The 16561-nt window shown below is 50.2% G+C and overlaps 2 protein-coding genes across 4 annotated transcripts; one reads left to right on the forward strand and one right to left on the reverse strand.

Moving 5' to 3' along the window:
• Positions 1 to 521: 521 nt before the first annotated feature.
• Positions 522 to 9128, reverse strand: PLEKHJ1 (pleckstrin homology domain containing J1). Of its 3 annotated transcripts, none has more exons than XR_007506995.1 (7): positions 9017 to 9128; positions 7972 to 8039; positions 6169 to 6235; positions 4605 to 4695; positions 4344 to 4407; positions 3494 to 3658; positions 522 to 1729 (listed from the first exon to the last, which is right to left on the reverse strand). XR_007506995.1 is itself a non-coding variant. In XM_049808037.1 (6 exons), the coding sequence occupies exons 1-6, from the start codon at positions 9108 to 9110 to the stop codon at positions 3593 to 3595; spliced, it is 450 nt and encodes a 149-aa protein (XP_049663994.1). In that variant the 5' UTR covers positions 9111 to 9128; the 3' UTR covers positions 522 to 3592. The 3 variants fall into 3 exon arrangements, 1 of the variants encoding a protein (XP_049663994.1); XR_007506994.1 differs by having other exon boundaries at positions 2092 to 3658; XM_049808037.1 differs by having other exon boundaries at positions 522 to 3658.
• Positions 9129 to 9227: 99 nt separating this feature from the next.
• SF3A2 (splicing factor 3a subunit 2) lies at positions 9228 to 16398 on the forward strand. The gene is made up of 9 exons (XM_049808004.1): positions 9228 to 9303; positions 10746 to 10916; positions 11409 to 11480; positions 11807 to 11853; positions 12551 to 12660; positions 13294 to 13343; positions 13642 to 13782; positions 14292 to 14360; positions 15001 to 16398. The coding sequence occupies exons 2-9, from the start codon at positions 10791 to 10793 to the stop codon at positions 15331 to 15333; spliced, it is 948 nt and encodes a 315-aa protein (XP_049663961.1). The 5' UTR covers positions 9228 to 9303; positions 10746 to 10790; the 3' UTR covers positions 15334 to 16398.
• The last annotated feature ends 163 nt before the right edge of the window (positions 16399 to 16561 follow it).

A 16561-nucleotide genomic window follows, 5' to 3' on the forward strand; every position in this document is an offset into this window, starting at 1 on the left:
CGATGATGTATTTAAACTTTGGAAGTGATGGCCATAATGCTTTCTAAGCTAATTCGCTCTAGGGTTCTTAAAATGAGATGAAGGCCTTGCTTCACTGAATGCTTGCACAGCTCATGGTTTTGGATAGGTTTTTAGATGCTGGAACCAGGTTGCAGGAGCAGTCTGACCCAGCTCATCTTCCTAAGCATGTCTGTCACTCCAGCTATTGCCAAGCGCTCGGCTCCATTAGCAAAAAGCCTCTAAAAGAATCACATTGTGGAGCCATCCACAGCTGGCTCCTGAGCAGGCCCCTGACCTCCAACTATCCCACTGCTCCTGCTCGTGGGACTGAAGGCTCCGGCTCTGCAGCCCATCTGCTGCAGCTTGTGCAGCTGCTGCTCCTCCGTCGGCGATCGCTGCTGCAGTGCCGAGGCACGGAGCTGCTGGTGGTCGTGTGAGATGCCCGGTCCCTCCAGGGCTGCGCTGGACAGCCACCCCTTCCCAGTGAAGGTTTTGGTTTGTTAGCACAGCTCTGACTGCCATAAAGATTAAAAGAAGTTTTTATTAGAAATGTTCACTGTACAACAGATAAATGGCTTCAGTACACTTTCAGGGAGCCTGTACACAGCGCTCACTGGAACAGGCCACTGAAATAAAAAAAGCAGTGACCACAGTATGAAAAATGAACAATTGTCTATAAATCACCAGCAGTTGATGCAGATCTCAAAGTGTCTAGAAGTACCATCTGCCCTTACTCCTGAAACCTAACCCAGTGTGCTAGCGCTAGTCTAGAAGTTGATCGAAGTTACTGGGCCAGCTGCTGGCCCGTGTAACTCTTCACAGCATTTGTCTTACATTCAGTTAAGAAATGTCATTGTTGCCTCTTAAATAACTGTTGGGATTCTCTCTCACTCGCCCAACTGTTCCCCATAACATCTAAGTAAAAAATGCCCATTTTACATACAGTGAAGATGGTGGGTGTCGGCTCTACCTTCTGAAAGGCATGCAAAGAGAGGACACTAGCGATAGTCCTGGAAGGCACACGGTTGAGAACTGTTAGCTACTGAAGGTGGCTGGCAGAAACTCTGAGCCTTGCTGCAGCGCTAGAATTTTGTTTGCTAGAAATGACTGAATGTTGGCAGAGTTCCCAGGGTTTTGTTTATATATGGCTTGACTTTGCATATTGAAGAACTCACTAATGCTGAACCCTGGGGAGCTGAGTTTGGATGTGGACGTTCTGCCTCTGAAACTGGCTGGCAGAAGCGTTCACGGCTGGTCAGCCAAAGCCGAAGCCAGAGAGCTGCGATACCTGTGATGGGGGAGCCCACTTCTGCTCTGCTCGGCCCATGCTACAAAAGAGGAAGCAGTGGCTGCAGCGCAGCTCTGGTTATTCCACCGCCGAGGCTGGAGTGTGTATGTCTGTCCTCTCTCGAGCGACCAGACAGATGAGTCTCTTTTTCACAGTAAGTAAAGCTGCTGCATACCCCACCAGCATGTCAGGAACGTGCCCCTGCACTGAGGTAAAGCAGAGTAGGCTTGTGAGGATTAAAATGCACTTTAAAGTCATCTGAGGACACTAATTCTCTGAAGCGCAAGCTCTTGTATGTTCCTGCTTTTAATCCCTCATTGCTGCTTCCATTAGAGTTGCCATCTGTCTTCAAAACCACTCCATTTTCTGCTGCCACTCTGTCATGCCCTCAGCTTATTATGCAGGACAGCTGCTTATTTTGGTAATTTCTGGAGCAAGCACCTGGAATGATTGAAGGGAAAGGGAGTATCTGGGGAGGGAAAGGAACAATCTTGGCTTTGAGGTTAAAAATAAAGCATCAGTGACATCTGCCACTCTCCTGGAACCCAGCAGCATGAGGTAAAGAGGGAAGGCCAGGCCACTAAAGCTTGCAATATGGGCTCTTGTTTCGGCATTAATTCCCAGCCAGAGAGGAAGAGACCCAAAACTTCCTTTTAACCCCAGATCACAGCACAGGCTGCTCTACCCCACCTCACTTACCACATGCTGGTTAGCTGCAGAGCAGCATTCCTGCTAGCCATATGGAACAAAGTCCAGAGCTGCAAACCCCCAAAGCTCAGGCCAAGCCCTTGTGCTGTGTTTACCTGCCCCAGCGGTGAGCCGAGTTCCTTCTGTCATCAACCGTCTGACAATGTTACCCGGGATCTTCCCAGGGGCCTTTCCTGGAGGTTTTCCTGGTCTAGTTACAGGGGAGCTGCTGCAGGCAGCTGCGTCCTCTGCTCCTGTGGGAGTCGGGAACCTGGATCTCCTGAAGCCCTGGGTGCAGGTGTGGGGAGTGTCTTTCCGTCCCTCATCTCTGGGCAGTTTTCCTTCGTGCAGCCAGAGCCATGGCTGAAGGTGCGGAGCCTCGAGGAGAGACAATCCTTAACACTTATCTCTTCATTACAGGAGCCCCAGGGAAGGCAGCCCTCATTCCCTGGCAGCTCACTGTGACCTCAGCAGTTTTCTGGTCTTTCCCTTTGGATGCTTACAAAGGGGAGAAAAGCTGCAGCAATGGCTCAGGGAACAAAGGGTTAATGGCTAGCTGTCACATGCTCCCTAGGCTTAACTTCTGCATGCCCTGAAGCTCAAACATCCAGCCAAAGTGGAGCAGTTCCTGTCTTTACAAATCTCTCCATCTGGCTTTCCTCTCTGGGAAGCTGAATAACTGCACAGCTTAGCCCAGCCCACAGCACTGCAGAGGGAGGCAGGATCACGCCACAGATCTCTCAGGCCCGTCTCTGCTCCCTTGAGCTTTGCAGCTTTGTTCTCCAATGCATTTGTGAGAGTGCTCTCAAGCCTCTAGGAATTAGCACCACCTGCCCAAAGAAGGGAAAAGAAGAAAACAACCCCAAGAGGCAGGTGCTAGTGGCTGCACAGACTCTGCTGCCTTGATGGGGTGGCTGGGGTGGATGCCCCCTCCCTGTCAGCTGGAGCTGTGGCTGAGCTCTCCCCATGTTAATGGAAAGCTTCCCACTCCTTGCTCAACAGCTTGGCCATCAGGCTCTGCCAGCAGATCTCAGCAACTGAAATGGCTTTGCAGTGAACAGGAGAGGGCATGACGGGGTTAACCCTGCAAGCATAGACATGCAATCAGTTGGAGCATCCTCTTACAGCAAGGGGATGAACAACCCTACATGGCTCCCTTGGAGACTGCAGGAAGAGCCTGAGCAAGAAAAGCTGAGTAGCTCCCTGCAGGAGAGGAACAGGAGGGCTAGAGCTGGCCCAGGGCCTGCCCCAGAAGCTCCAGGCCAGAGGGCTGCAAGCCTGTGCTGGAGGACAGCAGGTGCTGGGAGCTCTGTTCAGTCCCTGCCTCCTCTGCTCTCCCGAGGAGCCAGGGTGGTTTTACTCCCACTGCCACAGCGGTGCGGTGTCAGCTCAAGGGCACAGTCTGCAGGGAGTGTTTAAGACTGGCTGCCTCCGCAGCTGGGGCAAGTGGGAATGTGCAATGAATTCCCTTTAAAAAAAATCATACAAAATTATTTGGCTAATAAATTAAAAAGTCACTTGGTCACTGCTGTGGGGAACTGCTGCTGTTCTTTCCTGGAGGGGGGGCTTGGGGGTGACCCTCCGCGGCCAGAAGCCAGTTCCGCGCAGGCGAGGGGATTATTGCTTGCGTGTTCCCAGCTGGAAGCGGGCTTCCTCGGAGATCCCATACTGCTCCAGGGGGTCCTGCAGCAAGAGCACAGGGAAGGCACCAGTGAGATGCAGACAAAGGGGGAGGCCAGCAGGACTGTCCCACAACCAGCCTGCACTCTGGGGCTGGGCTGGGCACTCATTCCATTCATATCCTGGATTTATCCCAGTCCAGCCCCTGGCTGCTGTTTCTGGCACAGAAAGTCAAGCAGCCCTCAGGGAGGACACGGCAGATAGATAACCAAGGTTCATGGGCTGTATTCATTCCACGCTGGCACAGGAATGCAGAGTTGAGCCGCAGCCACTTCAGACACCTCGAGCAGGGACGCTCTGAGGAGCCTGGCAGGGTGTGAGCAGCATTGCAACCCACGTATGCTCTCATTTGGCCAGGGCTGCCTGTGAACTCCTCCAGAAAACCGGTGGGAGTCTGGGCTAGCCCAGGCCAGACCTGTCCAGCTACAAACCTCAGGCCATTCTGCCACTGGGAGAGTGCATGTACGAGGGTCAGAGCTGAGCACAACAACGCAGGCTGCTTGGCAGAGGAAGGTCTGGCTGTTGAGACCATGGCTTCAGAAACTGGCTTACTACAGGATCTCTTCTGCGCACATGGCAGCAAACAGCCTTGTGCAGGACAGTCAGCAGCAACACCTGAGATCACCAGCCCCTGCTCCAGTCCAAACCCATCGGTCACCACCTGACAAGCTGACTTCAATGGACTCACCTTCCCTGTCATTTTCTGGATCTCATTCCGGTAGAAAATCAAGCTCCTCCTCATGAACTCATAGCTGTAAGACAGGAACAGACCATGTGGCAGGCTGAGCAGAAAAGGATGTGGAGAAGTTTCAGATGCTATTTAGAGCTGAAGGGAAGCTTGCATGGGAGGAGACAATGGCTTTCCTCCCTGGGTTCACCACAAGCTGATCCCAGAAAACAAACAGCACAGAGAGCACAACACAGACCTCACGCTAGTGGCTTAGCCTACCTGGCTCGCTTGAGTGCCTCAATCCACTCCTGACACTGCTCTTCACTGTCACATTCGAAGCAGTATTTCCTCTCTGGCTCCTCAATGAAACCTGCCAGGGATAAAGAAAAGGCTTAAGGGAGGTCCTGGCAGAGCTGCCTGCGCTCCACTGTCTCCCTCCCCAGCAACAGCCAGGCTCTGCCAGGCCACAGTTAGCATGTCTGTTCAACTAAGATGATCTGTGAACAAGCTGGTAACCCAGGCCTCTGTCCTGCTCCCCTACCCTGGGCAGCTCCTGGCTGGCTGGGAGCAACTGCCTACAGCATTTGTCAGCTCACAGCAGCCAAAGACTTCAGGAAGAGCAAGTTCTCAAAACTGAGAGCAACAGCTTGGAACTGAACCGGATCAACGTGGCCAGATTCGGGACTGAAACTCCCTGAGCCTCCTTGCAAAAAGTCACCAGAGATTTAGTAACCCAAGTGGAAAATGGCCCTGAGGAAGCGATTTTGATATATGCAGAGGGCAGCCATCTGAGGAGTTAAACTGCACTCAGTGAAGGCACTGACCTGTCTTTGCTCAAGGCTTTGGGAAATTTGGTACTGTGCACAGTGGAAAGCAAGTCCCCATGCAACTCCAGTTCTTTACCAAGACAGAATCAGGACATCTAATTAACTACATTGTCCCTAGAGCTCTGCTCTTTAGTACACATAGTCCACTGATATCTAGGCTGCTGCTGTGAAATAAGTGGGTCAGACTGCATCTAAACCCCTCTGGGCTGCCGTGCAGGGACACAACCTGACACCAACTGCCATCAGCTTTGCTCAGGAATCTTCATTCACCAGGGCTCCCGACAGTCCTAAAGCCCCAGAAATTTGGAGCACGGTGCTTAGAGAGATCAGTATGTTCAGGCTGTTTGAGGGTCCTTTGCAGACACTGAGAACACCACCTCTCCCGGCTAAAAGAGGAGACAAGGCTCTGCACAGAAAAGCAGCTGTGCCTGACAACCAGGCCAAAAGATATGGGGATGGCCTTGGAGAAACATCCTGTTATTTTCGCCACATACCTCTCGCACAATGATTAGTTGTTGGATGAAAGGCTGCTTACAAAGGACGACACACCACGAGCCAGCTGGAGCCATGGCTATCAACACAAGGACAAACAGTGTGGCGGGAGGACTGGTGCTAGATTAGCCTGACAGATGGTTTATCTGAGGCTCACTTTTTTTTTTGATAAAATGCAATAGCACAGAAGCAGCAATCTGTCAATACCAAACCCTCCTAGAGAGGGATTTGCACAAGCACTAAGCCATGGTCCGTCTGTTGTTACTGCTTCTGTCCTCACATGCAGCTGTGCAAATCACACAGACTGTTTCAGCCAGCGATGAAATACCGCTGTCCTCAGGATGGGGCACGGCAATGCCAAAGTAGCAACTGGCAGCTGAGGAGGAGAAGGCTGAGGAGCCCTAACCCCACTGTTAGCAGAGAAACAAGAGTGAAAAGCAGGAACTAAGCAGCACAACATTTCGTTTTATGTAGCACTACTTGCCCTAAGGGAAACACAAAGGGAATGCGTACGCAGAACTCACTGATTGAGAAGACGTTCTCCTCCTCTTTGGTGATTCTGCAGTGTTCCAGCAGCAGAGCTCCAATGGGCTGGAAAAGACCCGGACAGAGGGTTCAACCCACGTCGTCCACCAGCACGACAGTGGTCTGAACCCACAGAGTTTGCCTAGTGCCTTTTAAGCAAGTTTCATAACCAGATGCTACTTTTAAAGTAATGCAGTCTAATTGCATGTTCCATGTTCTTTTAATCGACCTTTTTGCATCTACTGACGTGCTTCATTGTGCTAGTCTTACCCGTAACACCTTGTGTATGTTAATTAGGTGTTAAAACATTTCTACTTGCTCAGATTCAGTCTGGGCTTTAGCATTCGTTTCTGTGATGCGAAGACAGCAAAGAAGTTTACTTCCGTGCTCAGTAAATCAAACAAAGATGAAATATTTAACATGACACAAAGAACAACTCACATTGTACGTTGCACGGGCAGTCCTGAAGCCTTGCAAGAGGTTAAGAACAGTGTGTTGATGAACTAGAACAGCTCAGGATAAACAGACAAACAGTAGGTACTATTTGCTCGCCAGCGCACACTGAGCAAGGACATGAGAACCAAAGGGTGATACAAGCCGTAAACAAAAGCAAGCCACAAGTGAATTGTTTTGTCCAAGCCAAACAAAATGTGAGAGGCAAATGAGGCAGCAGAGAAGATACTGAAAAACCTGGTTTACTACGTATTTCTGGCACAACCGTTCTACATTAGCATCCTCCACCTACCTGCTCAACTATTTTGATCTATCCAAGAACATCATCTCCCCTCCCTCCGAACACACAAAAACACTTACAAATAACCACCAGAAAAGAAGAGAGCAGAGCAGCACTGGGTGGCAGCGAAGGAGACGGGCCGTGTCCTCAAGAGCCTCATCCTACACCAGCGCAGGAGCCACAGCTGAGACTACAGACACGTGCCAGAGTGACTGCTTGGCGTCTCGGCCCCACCCAGAGAGCTGTGACTGCAGGTCTAGCGAAGCAGCAATAAGTGACTGCACTTTGGCAGAGATAAAAAGGGTACTTCTGAAAACAGGCGCTCAGCCATTATCAGGATAAAATACTTATGATGGACTAAGTCTAAACATACCACTAAAAGCTTTCCAGTTCCTTTGTTTGTAGCACCAGCATGCACACAGCACCTTTCTTCACACTCATTATTAAGATTGCTTATATATTCATTTTCCAGCAAGAGGATCTTTAGCAACAGTTATCAAGGGATTCATTAACAATCACCAGATCTCAGCAGTGGCAAAGCCAGAAACAGAACCCAAAGGTCCCATCCCTCACTGCTTTTTTTCTAGAGCCAAGCAGGGCTTCTGCATGCCCAAACTAACAATATTGACAGGGTATGGCCACAAAAGTTTCCCAGTAACAGTGAGCATTGTACACTAGTAAAATTCCTGGCATAAAAAAGAAGAAACAGTGCTAATGCTTCTCTTGGATGAGCAAAATATAAGCTTCCCCTCTCAGTTTGGCACAATAAGGCACAGTCCTATAAACAAACATCACAGACTCCACCTTTTTCAGTTTTGGGGCAACAGTTATGTTTAAAAGATTCATTCCAAGCTCACAGGAGAAGCACCAGGGTGTGGTTAGATGGCAGCGCTGCTTCTCACCCCCATGAATTTTCACCAAGTTGATGGAAGAGGAAACGTGGGCGCTCTGTCCTGGCTCTGGCAGCCTGTTCCCGTACCATTTTACAAAGCCCACGCAATCAATTCACAGAAAAAGAAGAGAGAGGGAGGAAAACAAACAATGACAACAAAAAAAGCAGATTCCATACCTCTGCTTCATCTGTCCGGAAGTAGAAGAGAAAGTTGACAACAAGCTTCACGAGGCGTTTCTTTAACACTGCAAAACAAAAAGAGCATTGAGGTAGGCAGAAGGGCCAAGCCAGCTGGTACAGGGGGCAGGGGGAAGCCCCTTCCACCCCTGCCAGCACCCAGCACGGCGCTGATTCAACCAAACCTACGGGGAAGCTCCGGTATGGTTTAGACTTTTGGTCCTAGAGGAGCTTGCGACCCTCAACCTGCTCGGGAAAGGCATCCTCTCCATTGAGCCCACCGGGCTGTCCTCAGCTGAAATGCAGCCACAGGGTGACAGAAGTCACTTTGCAGCTTCTCGAGTGGCTTCTGGGCAGACAGAGCCCACGGCACCATGTCACTGACACACAGACGATGCAGCTGCCCAGCCGACAGGACCTCCCCCAACCCCAGGGAGTGCTCCAAATCCCGGGGGATTCCCTGCCTGGGGCTGTCAGCATCAATGTCACCTCAGAGGGACAAAGTCCCCCAGAATGCTGCCAAGTCCTTGGGGGGAGGAAAGACCCTGGACAAGGGAGCGAGTTCCTTTAACGCTCGTACTCCAGTGCTGGTTTGCAAGGAAATTTGCTGGGAGATTTCAGGGAAGAGCCTCTTCCTCTGATCCCCGGGTCCCTCATGGCCCCTACAGCCAGTGGCCCCAGCCACACCCCATCCCTCCACTCCAGCCCCCCCCCCCCCCAACCAGATACCACCACTGGTGCTCCCCAGTCCTACACACCAGTCCTCCCAGTCCTGCCTCCCAATACCCCTAGTCCTGCCCACCCAATACAGCCAGTCCTAATCCACCCCCCTACCCCCGCCCCTCCCAGTACTCCCAGTCCAGCCCTAGTCCTACCCGCCCTTTCCCAGTCCCGATTCTCCAGTACCCAGGGCGCCCAATTCTCCCAATCCCTCTCCCCAGTCCCCCTCTGAGCCCTATCCACCCAACAATTCCAGTCCTGGCCCTCCACTTACTCCCAGTCCTACCCTCCACCTCCACCAGCCCCCACCCCAGCCCCTCCTCACCGCTCCCCTTCTTGGGCACCCGCATCAAGATCTCGGCCGCCTTCTCGGCGGGCTGCCGGGCCAAGGACAGCAGCTCCCGCTCGTTGTACCGCATGGCGAGGCGTCCCCCCCCCACCCCGCCGCTGCCGCCGCCGCCGCCGCCGCCCGCCCCTCAGCCCTCTACGGCCGCCCCATCCCGCCGCCCTGCGTCCCGGAACCGGAAGCGTCCGCACCGGAAGCTGCGCGCCGTGTGCGGGGAAGGGAGGGCAACGCGCATGCGCGGCGCGGGAGCGGGGCTGAGGGCATCGGTACGGGTCGGGGGCTTTGTTGGGGGGGTCTGGCTGTCCCTGAGGGGTGTGTGTGGGTGATCTTTGATGAAGGGCGCTTGGGGAGTGTTTGGGGGGCGCTTTGGCTCTCGCTGAGGGGCTGGGGGTGTTTGGGGGGGGGCTTTGGTCCTTGCTGAGGGGCTGGGGGGTGTTTGAGGGGGGTTGCTGACCCTTGCTGAGGTGTTAGGGGGCGGATTTGGCTCTCGCTGAGGGTTTGGGGGTGTTTGGGGGGGGTTGGCCCTTGCTAGGGAGCGTTTGAGGGGGGTGTTGACCCTTGCTGAGGTGTTGGGTGGCTCTTGGGGAGGGCTTTGAGCCTTGGTGAGGGGCTGGGGGGTGTTTGGGGGGGCTCTGACCCTTGCTGGGGAGCATTTGAGGGGGCCTTTGGCCCTTGCTGAGGGGCTGGGGGTGTTTGGGGGGCGTGTTGACCCTTGCTGAGGTGGTGGTGGGCGCTTGGGGGGGGCTTTGAGGCTTGGTGAGGGGCTGGGGGGTGTTTGGGGGGGCTCTGACCCTTGCTGGGGATCATTTGAGGGGTGCTTTGGCCCTTGCTGAGGGGCTGGGGGTGTTTGGGGAGGGTTGACCCTTGCTGACAGGCTGGGGGTGTTTGGGGCTGAGGGGGTATTGATCCTTGCTGTAGGGCTGGGAGGTGTTTGGAGGGGAGCTTTGACCCTTGCTGAGTGCTTGGAGGGTATTAGGGTGGGACTTTGACCCTTGCTCGGAGCATTTGAGGGGGGCTTTTACTCCTGCTGAGGGCCTGGCGGTCTCTGTGGCCTTCCTGCAAAGGTCTGACCCTTGTTGGGGGATTTCTCTATGTGTGTGGGGGCTCTGGCTCTTGCTGAGGGAAGGGGGGACTCCAGGACCGCTCTTGGGGGTTGGGGACAGTGTGCAGAGGCCCTGACCTTGCCAGGGGGGTTTAGGGGGGTGCCCTCTGACCCTCACAGAGGGTTTGGGGCTTTGTGGCGGTGGCTCTGGGTTCTTGGGGGGGGCATCAGGGTGGTTGGGCAGCGGCAAACCTTGGTGGTGGAGAGGGGCTTCGGCCCATGGCAGGTTCAGGAGCTGTTGGCTATAAAGGTGGAGGGTGGGAGGCTTCTGCTTTGAGGGGGAGCAGGGGGGGAGTTGCTAGTGGGGCTGCTGAGCCTTGCTGGGGCCCCACTGAGCTTGGGGAGGAATACGTCTGCGTGGAAGTGTCTGAGGAAGTGGGAAGGGCTCTGGGGGCTTGTTATTTTGGGTCATTTTACTTCCACTCAACTTACTGAGTCAGTAGTACAGGACCTGCTCCATTTGAAATTGTGTCACGTGGCGAGAGTCCAGGGCATGGTTTGTTGTGCTCGTCTCATGTCCTTACTGATGGGTCTAAATAGTGGTGTGAACTCCAGGTTAGGGAAAGCGTTACTTATTGCTCCCATTGCTTTTTCTTATTTTTCCAGACTCTCTCTTTATCCATAAGTAGCTGAAGCACAGAAGTCCCCATCATGGATTTTCAGCATCGTCCTGGAGGTAAAACTGGAAGCGGAGGCGTAGCCTCTGCCTCAGAAAGTAACAGAGATCGCAGGGAGAGGCTCCGGCAGCTGGCTTTGGAAACCATCGACATCAACAAGGTGAGCCTTGGCCTCTGCCTGCACAGGAAAGAAAAGACACAGGGTTCCTGTCCTGCAGACTGTTGTGGGGATAAGTTTAGAGCTTTGCCCGAGCAAAATGGCTTGGAGGGCGAGAGATTTAGTGGAGAGTTGTGGATTGGAATGAAATATTTCTCCTGGTGATGTGGGAGTTGAATGAGAAACATCTGTGATGGGGCTGACCAGAGAGGTGCCAGCAGTTGCGTATTCGAGTAGCTGTTACTATGTTATTTTCAGACTTCTCAGGACTGGCTGGTATTTTGCTCTTTCTTGCCTGCAGTTGGGTATGCTGTCATCAATTAACAAAGTTGCTATTGTTTCTCTCTGTTTTCATAGTCCTAAAGCAGTGTTATGCTACTAATTTAAATCTACAAACTCAGTTCTTCCAGTGCAGCAAAAGTTCAGCAGTATTTTGATTATTCTGTTGTTTTGCCATGTATTGTGCTTGTAACTTTTTAATAATTCTCTTCCTAGGACCCTTATTTTATGAAAAATCACTTGGGCTCTTATGAATGCAAGCTTTGCCTAACGCTGCACAACAATGAGGTGAGTTGAACAGCTGTCTGTCTGGATCTCGGCAGCAGGTATTTTAGAATAATAGTAGCTTCAAGTGCGAGAACCTGGGATGTGCCTGATGACTGACTGCTGAAGAGATGATGGGTGGGTAGCGGCTTGCATGTGTTAAGCCTGACAGTTTATGACAGTTCAGCAGCTGAGAGCAATCTGCAATTTTTGAGTAAGATTCCTCTCTGCTAAGGATTAAAATATCCTTGTCAACGTGTGATATAGTATCTCCTCTGTGACAAGTATCTTTCAGTGTAGGAACAGTCCTGTCTTCATTTAACTTTCTTCTACTTTGTTTTTTATTACAGGGAAGTTACTTAGCCCATACCCAGGGGAAGAAGCATCAGACCAATTTGTAAGTTGTTCTCTGCTCTAGCTTTATTCTCTATTACCTAAGCAACTTCAAATTATCACTTTAAAAGATCACTAAAAAGCATCTATAAATATTGAGCTCCATTATACAGTAGCACACTGTGCTTGAATGTTCTTTGACTGTGTTTTGTTTCCTAGTGAGCAGCCTGGCACTAGCCAGGAGGTACAGACTAGATTGGCTCCAAAAAATGGTGCTGACAAGCTCCATTTCAAGCTCAAGTTCAAAGCCAGTTGTGGGATTTCTGAAGGGAGGGGGAGAAAGAGTTATAAAGGCAAACTGTTTGAATCTAGTTATAAGGATCTGGTTTTGTGAATACAGGTTGGGAGAAGTTCATAAGTTTTATTTTAAGAAATCCAGTTTGCTTTGGTTTAGATGACTTGCTTGTGAGTTTGGTTTTTTTTATTTCAAGAAGTAAGTCTTCTCAAATCCAACTGTGGAGAGGGGCACCGAGGTCATCTCAGGGGTGGATAAGATATTTGAGATGACAGCCTTTAGTCAGGGGAAGGCAGGGATACAATTGGCCTGTCGTGGTGTGTAGAAGAGAAATAGCAGTTTTCCTGGTGTGCTTTCTGTGAAGCACTGAATATTCTGTGGTAAGGGATTCAAACTGCTCCTAGTGTATCCTTTAGAAACAAATGCAGCTAACCTTTTAAATTTGGGACGTTTCAAATTAATCCAGGGCCCGTCGAGCTGCCAAGGAAGCTAAGGAAGCCCCTGCCCAGCCCGCACCAGAAAAAGTCAAAGTGGAAGTGAAGAAATTTGTGAAAATTGGACGACCAGGTTATAAAGGTATGTCAGGGATGTCTGTCATAGGAGACACCTAATGCCTGCTGGAGCTTGCCTGAAGTGCAGAGCTGTGGTTGTGAATTATTAATTAGTCTTTTTAGCAGATCTGTCCATGAATAAGATATGGGCTTATCTCCTGATGTCCTTTATTGTTTAAATTACCCATGGAACATCACTTTATTGCTGACAGAGAACCATTTTAATAATAGATTGTTATGTCTCAGTCTTTCAGCTCTTAGTAGTCGTGCAGGAGATGATGACATTGTTTCAGCCTCTCTTCTCCTTTTATTGTGTTGTACCATCTTTCACTAATGCTCATAAATCACTCATTGCATGTACAGCTCAAGTTTTTTCTCTGAACTACTCATTGTTTTGTTTTGGCCTTCAGTACAAAACTTGGCTTCTTTATCTCCCAGCTTTGTTCTGCAGTGCACAGTGTCTTTGCCCCACAGCTACTGAATTTCGGTAGAGATCCTTAGTAGTTTCAGTTAAAGACAATGTGGTGTTTTGTTTGATAAATGGGAGAAAAATCTTGTAATACTTTGTTGTTGGAAGCTTTGTGTGTTTCCTAGAGCAGATAGCAGGGTTAGAGCAACATTATATGTGATGTACTGAGCTTTCTTACTTTCTTTACAGTGACCAAACAGAGAGATCCAGAAACAGGCCAGCAGAGCCTCCTCTTCCAGGTAAGGGCACTGTTACAATTCTTGGTGTCCAGTTTTATCCAAGTAAAAGTGCTGCTAAATGAGCAGTTCTTTGCAGGATTCATGAAATAAAAAAAAAAAGGCCTTACCTTCCTGGCCCTCCGCTGCTGATTGTGTCAAGCAAATTCATGATTGTAGTTGTCAAACCAATTCCTTTGGTGGCACTAAGTTTCCATTTGGAACTGATCTCTTGATATGCTTCATAGTTGAGGGCTTGTTTTCTGTGAACGGGGAGTGAAAAGGGGACATTCTCCTTAATGCTGCAATAACACCCCAACAGATTGATTATCCGGAGATTGCAGAAAGTATCATGCCTCGTCATCGGTTCATGTCAGCCTATGAGCAGAGGATTGAGCCCCCCGATAGACGCTGGCAATACCTTTTGATGGCAGCGGAGCCCTATGAAACCATAGCTTTCAAGGTAAGATTTGGGATTAACTGAATATTGGGAAAGTTCCTTTCCCACGTTTTCCAAGACATTAATTCCAGTGAACATTATTATAGACTTCTGTTCTAGCCTTCAGGGGGTTAATGGAGTGGAAAGGGGGGTCAAGAAGACATGACTGGAAGTCATTAAACCCTGCTGAGAATTAGTGGAGGACTCTGGCATGAAAACTAGGCTGTGTGCTGAGCTCTGGGGAGCCATTGAATTCTCAGTGTCTGGCACAGAAAGGAGCCTTCTGGGCTTTGCTCCTCAGCCTTTGTGCAGATGTTAGGAGAGGGTTTTTTGCCAGCACACTTGTCCTTGACTGATAGGGAAGTAACTTAATTCTTTCCTGCCCCCATCTCTATATCTAATAACATCCGACACTAGTGCATCTTACAAAGGCCTGGAATAACTGCGCTTATCTTGCAGGCTTTGGCGCTAAAAAGGGCTATTGAGCTAATCTGGTGGTGCTAATAATAGCTCCTTATTCTTTTTCGTTGCAGGTGCCAAGCAGAGAAATTGACAAAGCAGAAGGGAAGTTCTGGACCCACTGGAACAGGGAAACCAAACAGGTAGCTGGAGCACTGTAACATCTTTCTTGAGGGTTAAAGGGGGAGCAGGAGGGCAGAGCAGCTTGGGGAGAAGGCAATGCAGGAAGAGCGCACAGCAGTCGTATCTGTGCTGGCTTTGATGCTAAAATCTTCATTCCTTCAATGCAAGTGTGCAGTGACTCCTCCTAACAGAAGGATCTTCCTGTGTGTGTGATCTTTGTGAAAATTCAGCCTGGGAGGTGGAATCCTCAGTTGCTGTCAGCAGCAGCAGGACGGTGCATAAATGTGCAACACCGTGTCCTCTCTCTGTGGCTCCTTGCTGCGTGTTTCCTGCATGCAGCTGTCTGTGGTGAGCCCGCAGCATGGATGTACTCACTGGGTATCATATGTGAGAGCAAGGGACAAATGCATAGTGGGGTACTGACTGTCACAGATAGCTTAGCGCTTAGAACAAGTTTCAGAGGCGTTAAAGCACTGGACGACACTGGTGCAAGTCATGAATGCCGCCAGGGTAGAAAGGCAGCCATGATCTGTGAAGGTAACGGGAGACATCCGAGCCGTGTTCCTGGAGGCAGAGAGCAGCTGTGTTGTGTGATGGCACAAAGTTGTCCTGAGGATTAATTGTTCCCTTCTCTTTGCTTTTCTCCCCTCCCCTCCCCAGTTCTTCCTTCAATTCCACTTCAAGATGGAGAAGCCCCCAGCTCCCCCAAACCTCCCTCCAGGGCCCCCAACTGTGAAGCGGCCTCCTCCACCTCCACTGATGAACGGCTTGCCCCCAAGGCCACCTCTGCCGGACTCCATGCCACCGCCTCCTCCAGGAGGCATGACTCTGCCTCCTATGCCTCCCTCTGGACCAGTGCCACCACCTCCAGTGCCACCTCAGTTGCCACCAGCACCCGGTGTACCCCCTCCTGCTCCTCTGCCACCCATGATGAGACCACCTCTCCCCACGGAGGGGCCAGGCACTATCCCCCCACCGCCTCCCTCCAACTGAAGCCCCTCCTGGACTCAGTCCCGCTGGACTCCTCTAGCTCGTATCTTTTTTATATGCAGATCACAACTGATTCAGAGAAATATTTCCATTTTGTATGCCTGTGAATTTGACTAAACCCTGTAGGTGCATTAAAAGGTTTTCCATTTTCCTTTCTCTATGTTCTTCCTGTGTTTTGGTTAAAAATGTTGCCATGTGTTCACTTTCTTTAGCCCTTAGATATATAAAACATTCCCAGTCTGGTTACATTTTGGAAATTCTCCAAAGAGGAGGCAAAGGATTGGAAATCTCTAGGCACCTCAGCTCCTTCTAAGTGAATAGCTACATCAACGTAACTCAGCTGTGTTGGCTTAACGTATTACCCCCTTTAGACTGCTTGCTGAGTATCCCATAAATCACCAGCCAGTTAATCAGTTGCTATTCAACTGAAGTCCCTTATGGAGCTGTTCATTCAGTGATGGGGTGACTTGTCATAGACACACAGAAAGGATTCTGTTACTGCATCACCAGTAATCACAGTGGCAGGCAGAATGGAGCAAGCAGAATTTTCTAAATCCAGTTTTCTTTTGTCTTCTTGCTGAATTACAGTTGCAATCGGAAGAGTATCACTCCTGCTGCATTGGGAAACCTCCTTTCTCCTCCTGGTGCCAGAGCACTGTACCGTGCTCAGGTGTTGCCAGCTAAAAGCTGGAAACATCTCTACTGAGGAAATCAGTTTGGACTGCTTCTCAGGAGTCCTTGAAAAGCGCCAGACAAGATTTCATTGACAATTTAAGAAAGAATCATCCTTCCCCAGTATGCAGCTGCCTAGCTCCTACCAGCTGCTTACTAGACTGTTTATGCCAAATGGGTTCACAAACAAAAGCGTTAGTGCTCTCATCTAACGGTGGCAGGGATTTCTGGGAATGTTTAGTCAAAAGAAATCACCAAAGCTGCAGTGATACAAAATCTTAGGTTATTATTATAATTCATTAAATGTTGTCTGTACCATTGTGAAGCACCTGCTGTCATGTATGATTTTTATTGTATATATCCTCCCACTAGAAGACTAGTTTTGGCAAGCTTTTAGTTCTCTGTGGTTTTATTTATGCTAAATGTTTCCTTCAAACAATCATTTGGTTCCCATTAAAAAGCAGAGGTTCTAAGATTTCTCCTCTTTGTCCTTTCCAGGATTCATTTCATTGAACTGGGGCGTCTCAGCACAGGATACCAGGGTGCTCGGTGGGTAAAG

The sequence above is a fragment of the Accipiter gentilis genome, chromosome 8 (genome assembly GCF_929443795.1).
Source record: "Accipiter gentilis chromosome 8, bAccGen1.1, whole genome shotgun sequence".
In the NCBI taxonomy this organism is placed as follows: Eukaryota; Metazoa; Chordata; class Aves; order Accipitriformes; family Accipitridae; genus Astur; species Astur gentilis.

Bases quoted from the DNA above. Each gene is read 5' to 3' on its own strand.
- PLEKHJ1 (XM_049808037.1), bottom strand. From the start codon at position 9,110: ATGCGGTACAACGAGCGGGAGCTGCTGTCCTTGGCCCGGCAGCCCGCC. The intron at 6,236-7,971 runs GTATGGAATCTG...GGTCTTTTCCAG, and splicing joins TCCGGACAGATGAAGCAGAG to CCCATTGGAGCTCTGCTGCT. The intron at 4,408-4,604 runs GTAGGCTAAGCC...CCTGTCTTACAG, and splicing joins GAGGCACTCAAGCGAGCCAG to CTATGAGTTCATGAGGAGGA.
- SF3A2 (XM_049808004.1), top strand. From the start codon at position 10,791: ATGGATTTTCAGCATCGTCCTGGAGGTAAAACTGGAAGCGGAGGCGTA. The intron at 11,854-12,550 runs GTAAGTTGTTCT...AAATTAATCCAG, and splicing joins AAGAAGCATCAGACCAATTT to GGCCCGTCGAGCTGCCAAGG. The intron at 12,661-13,293 runs GTATGTCAGGGA...CTTTCTTTACAG, and splicing joins TGGACGACCAGGTTATAAAG to TGACCAAACAGAGAGATCCA.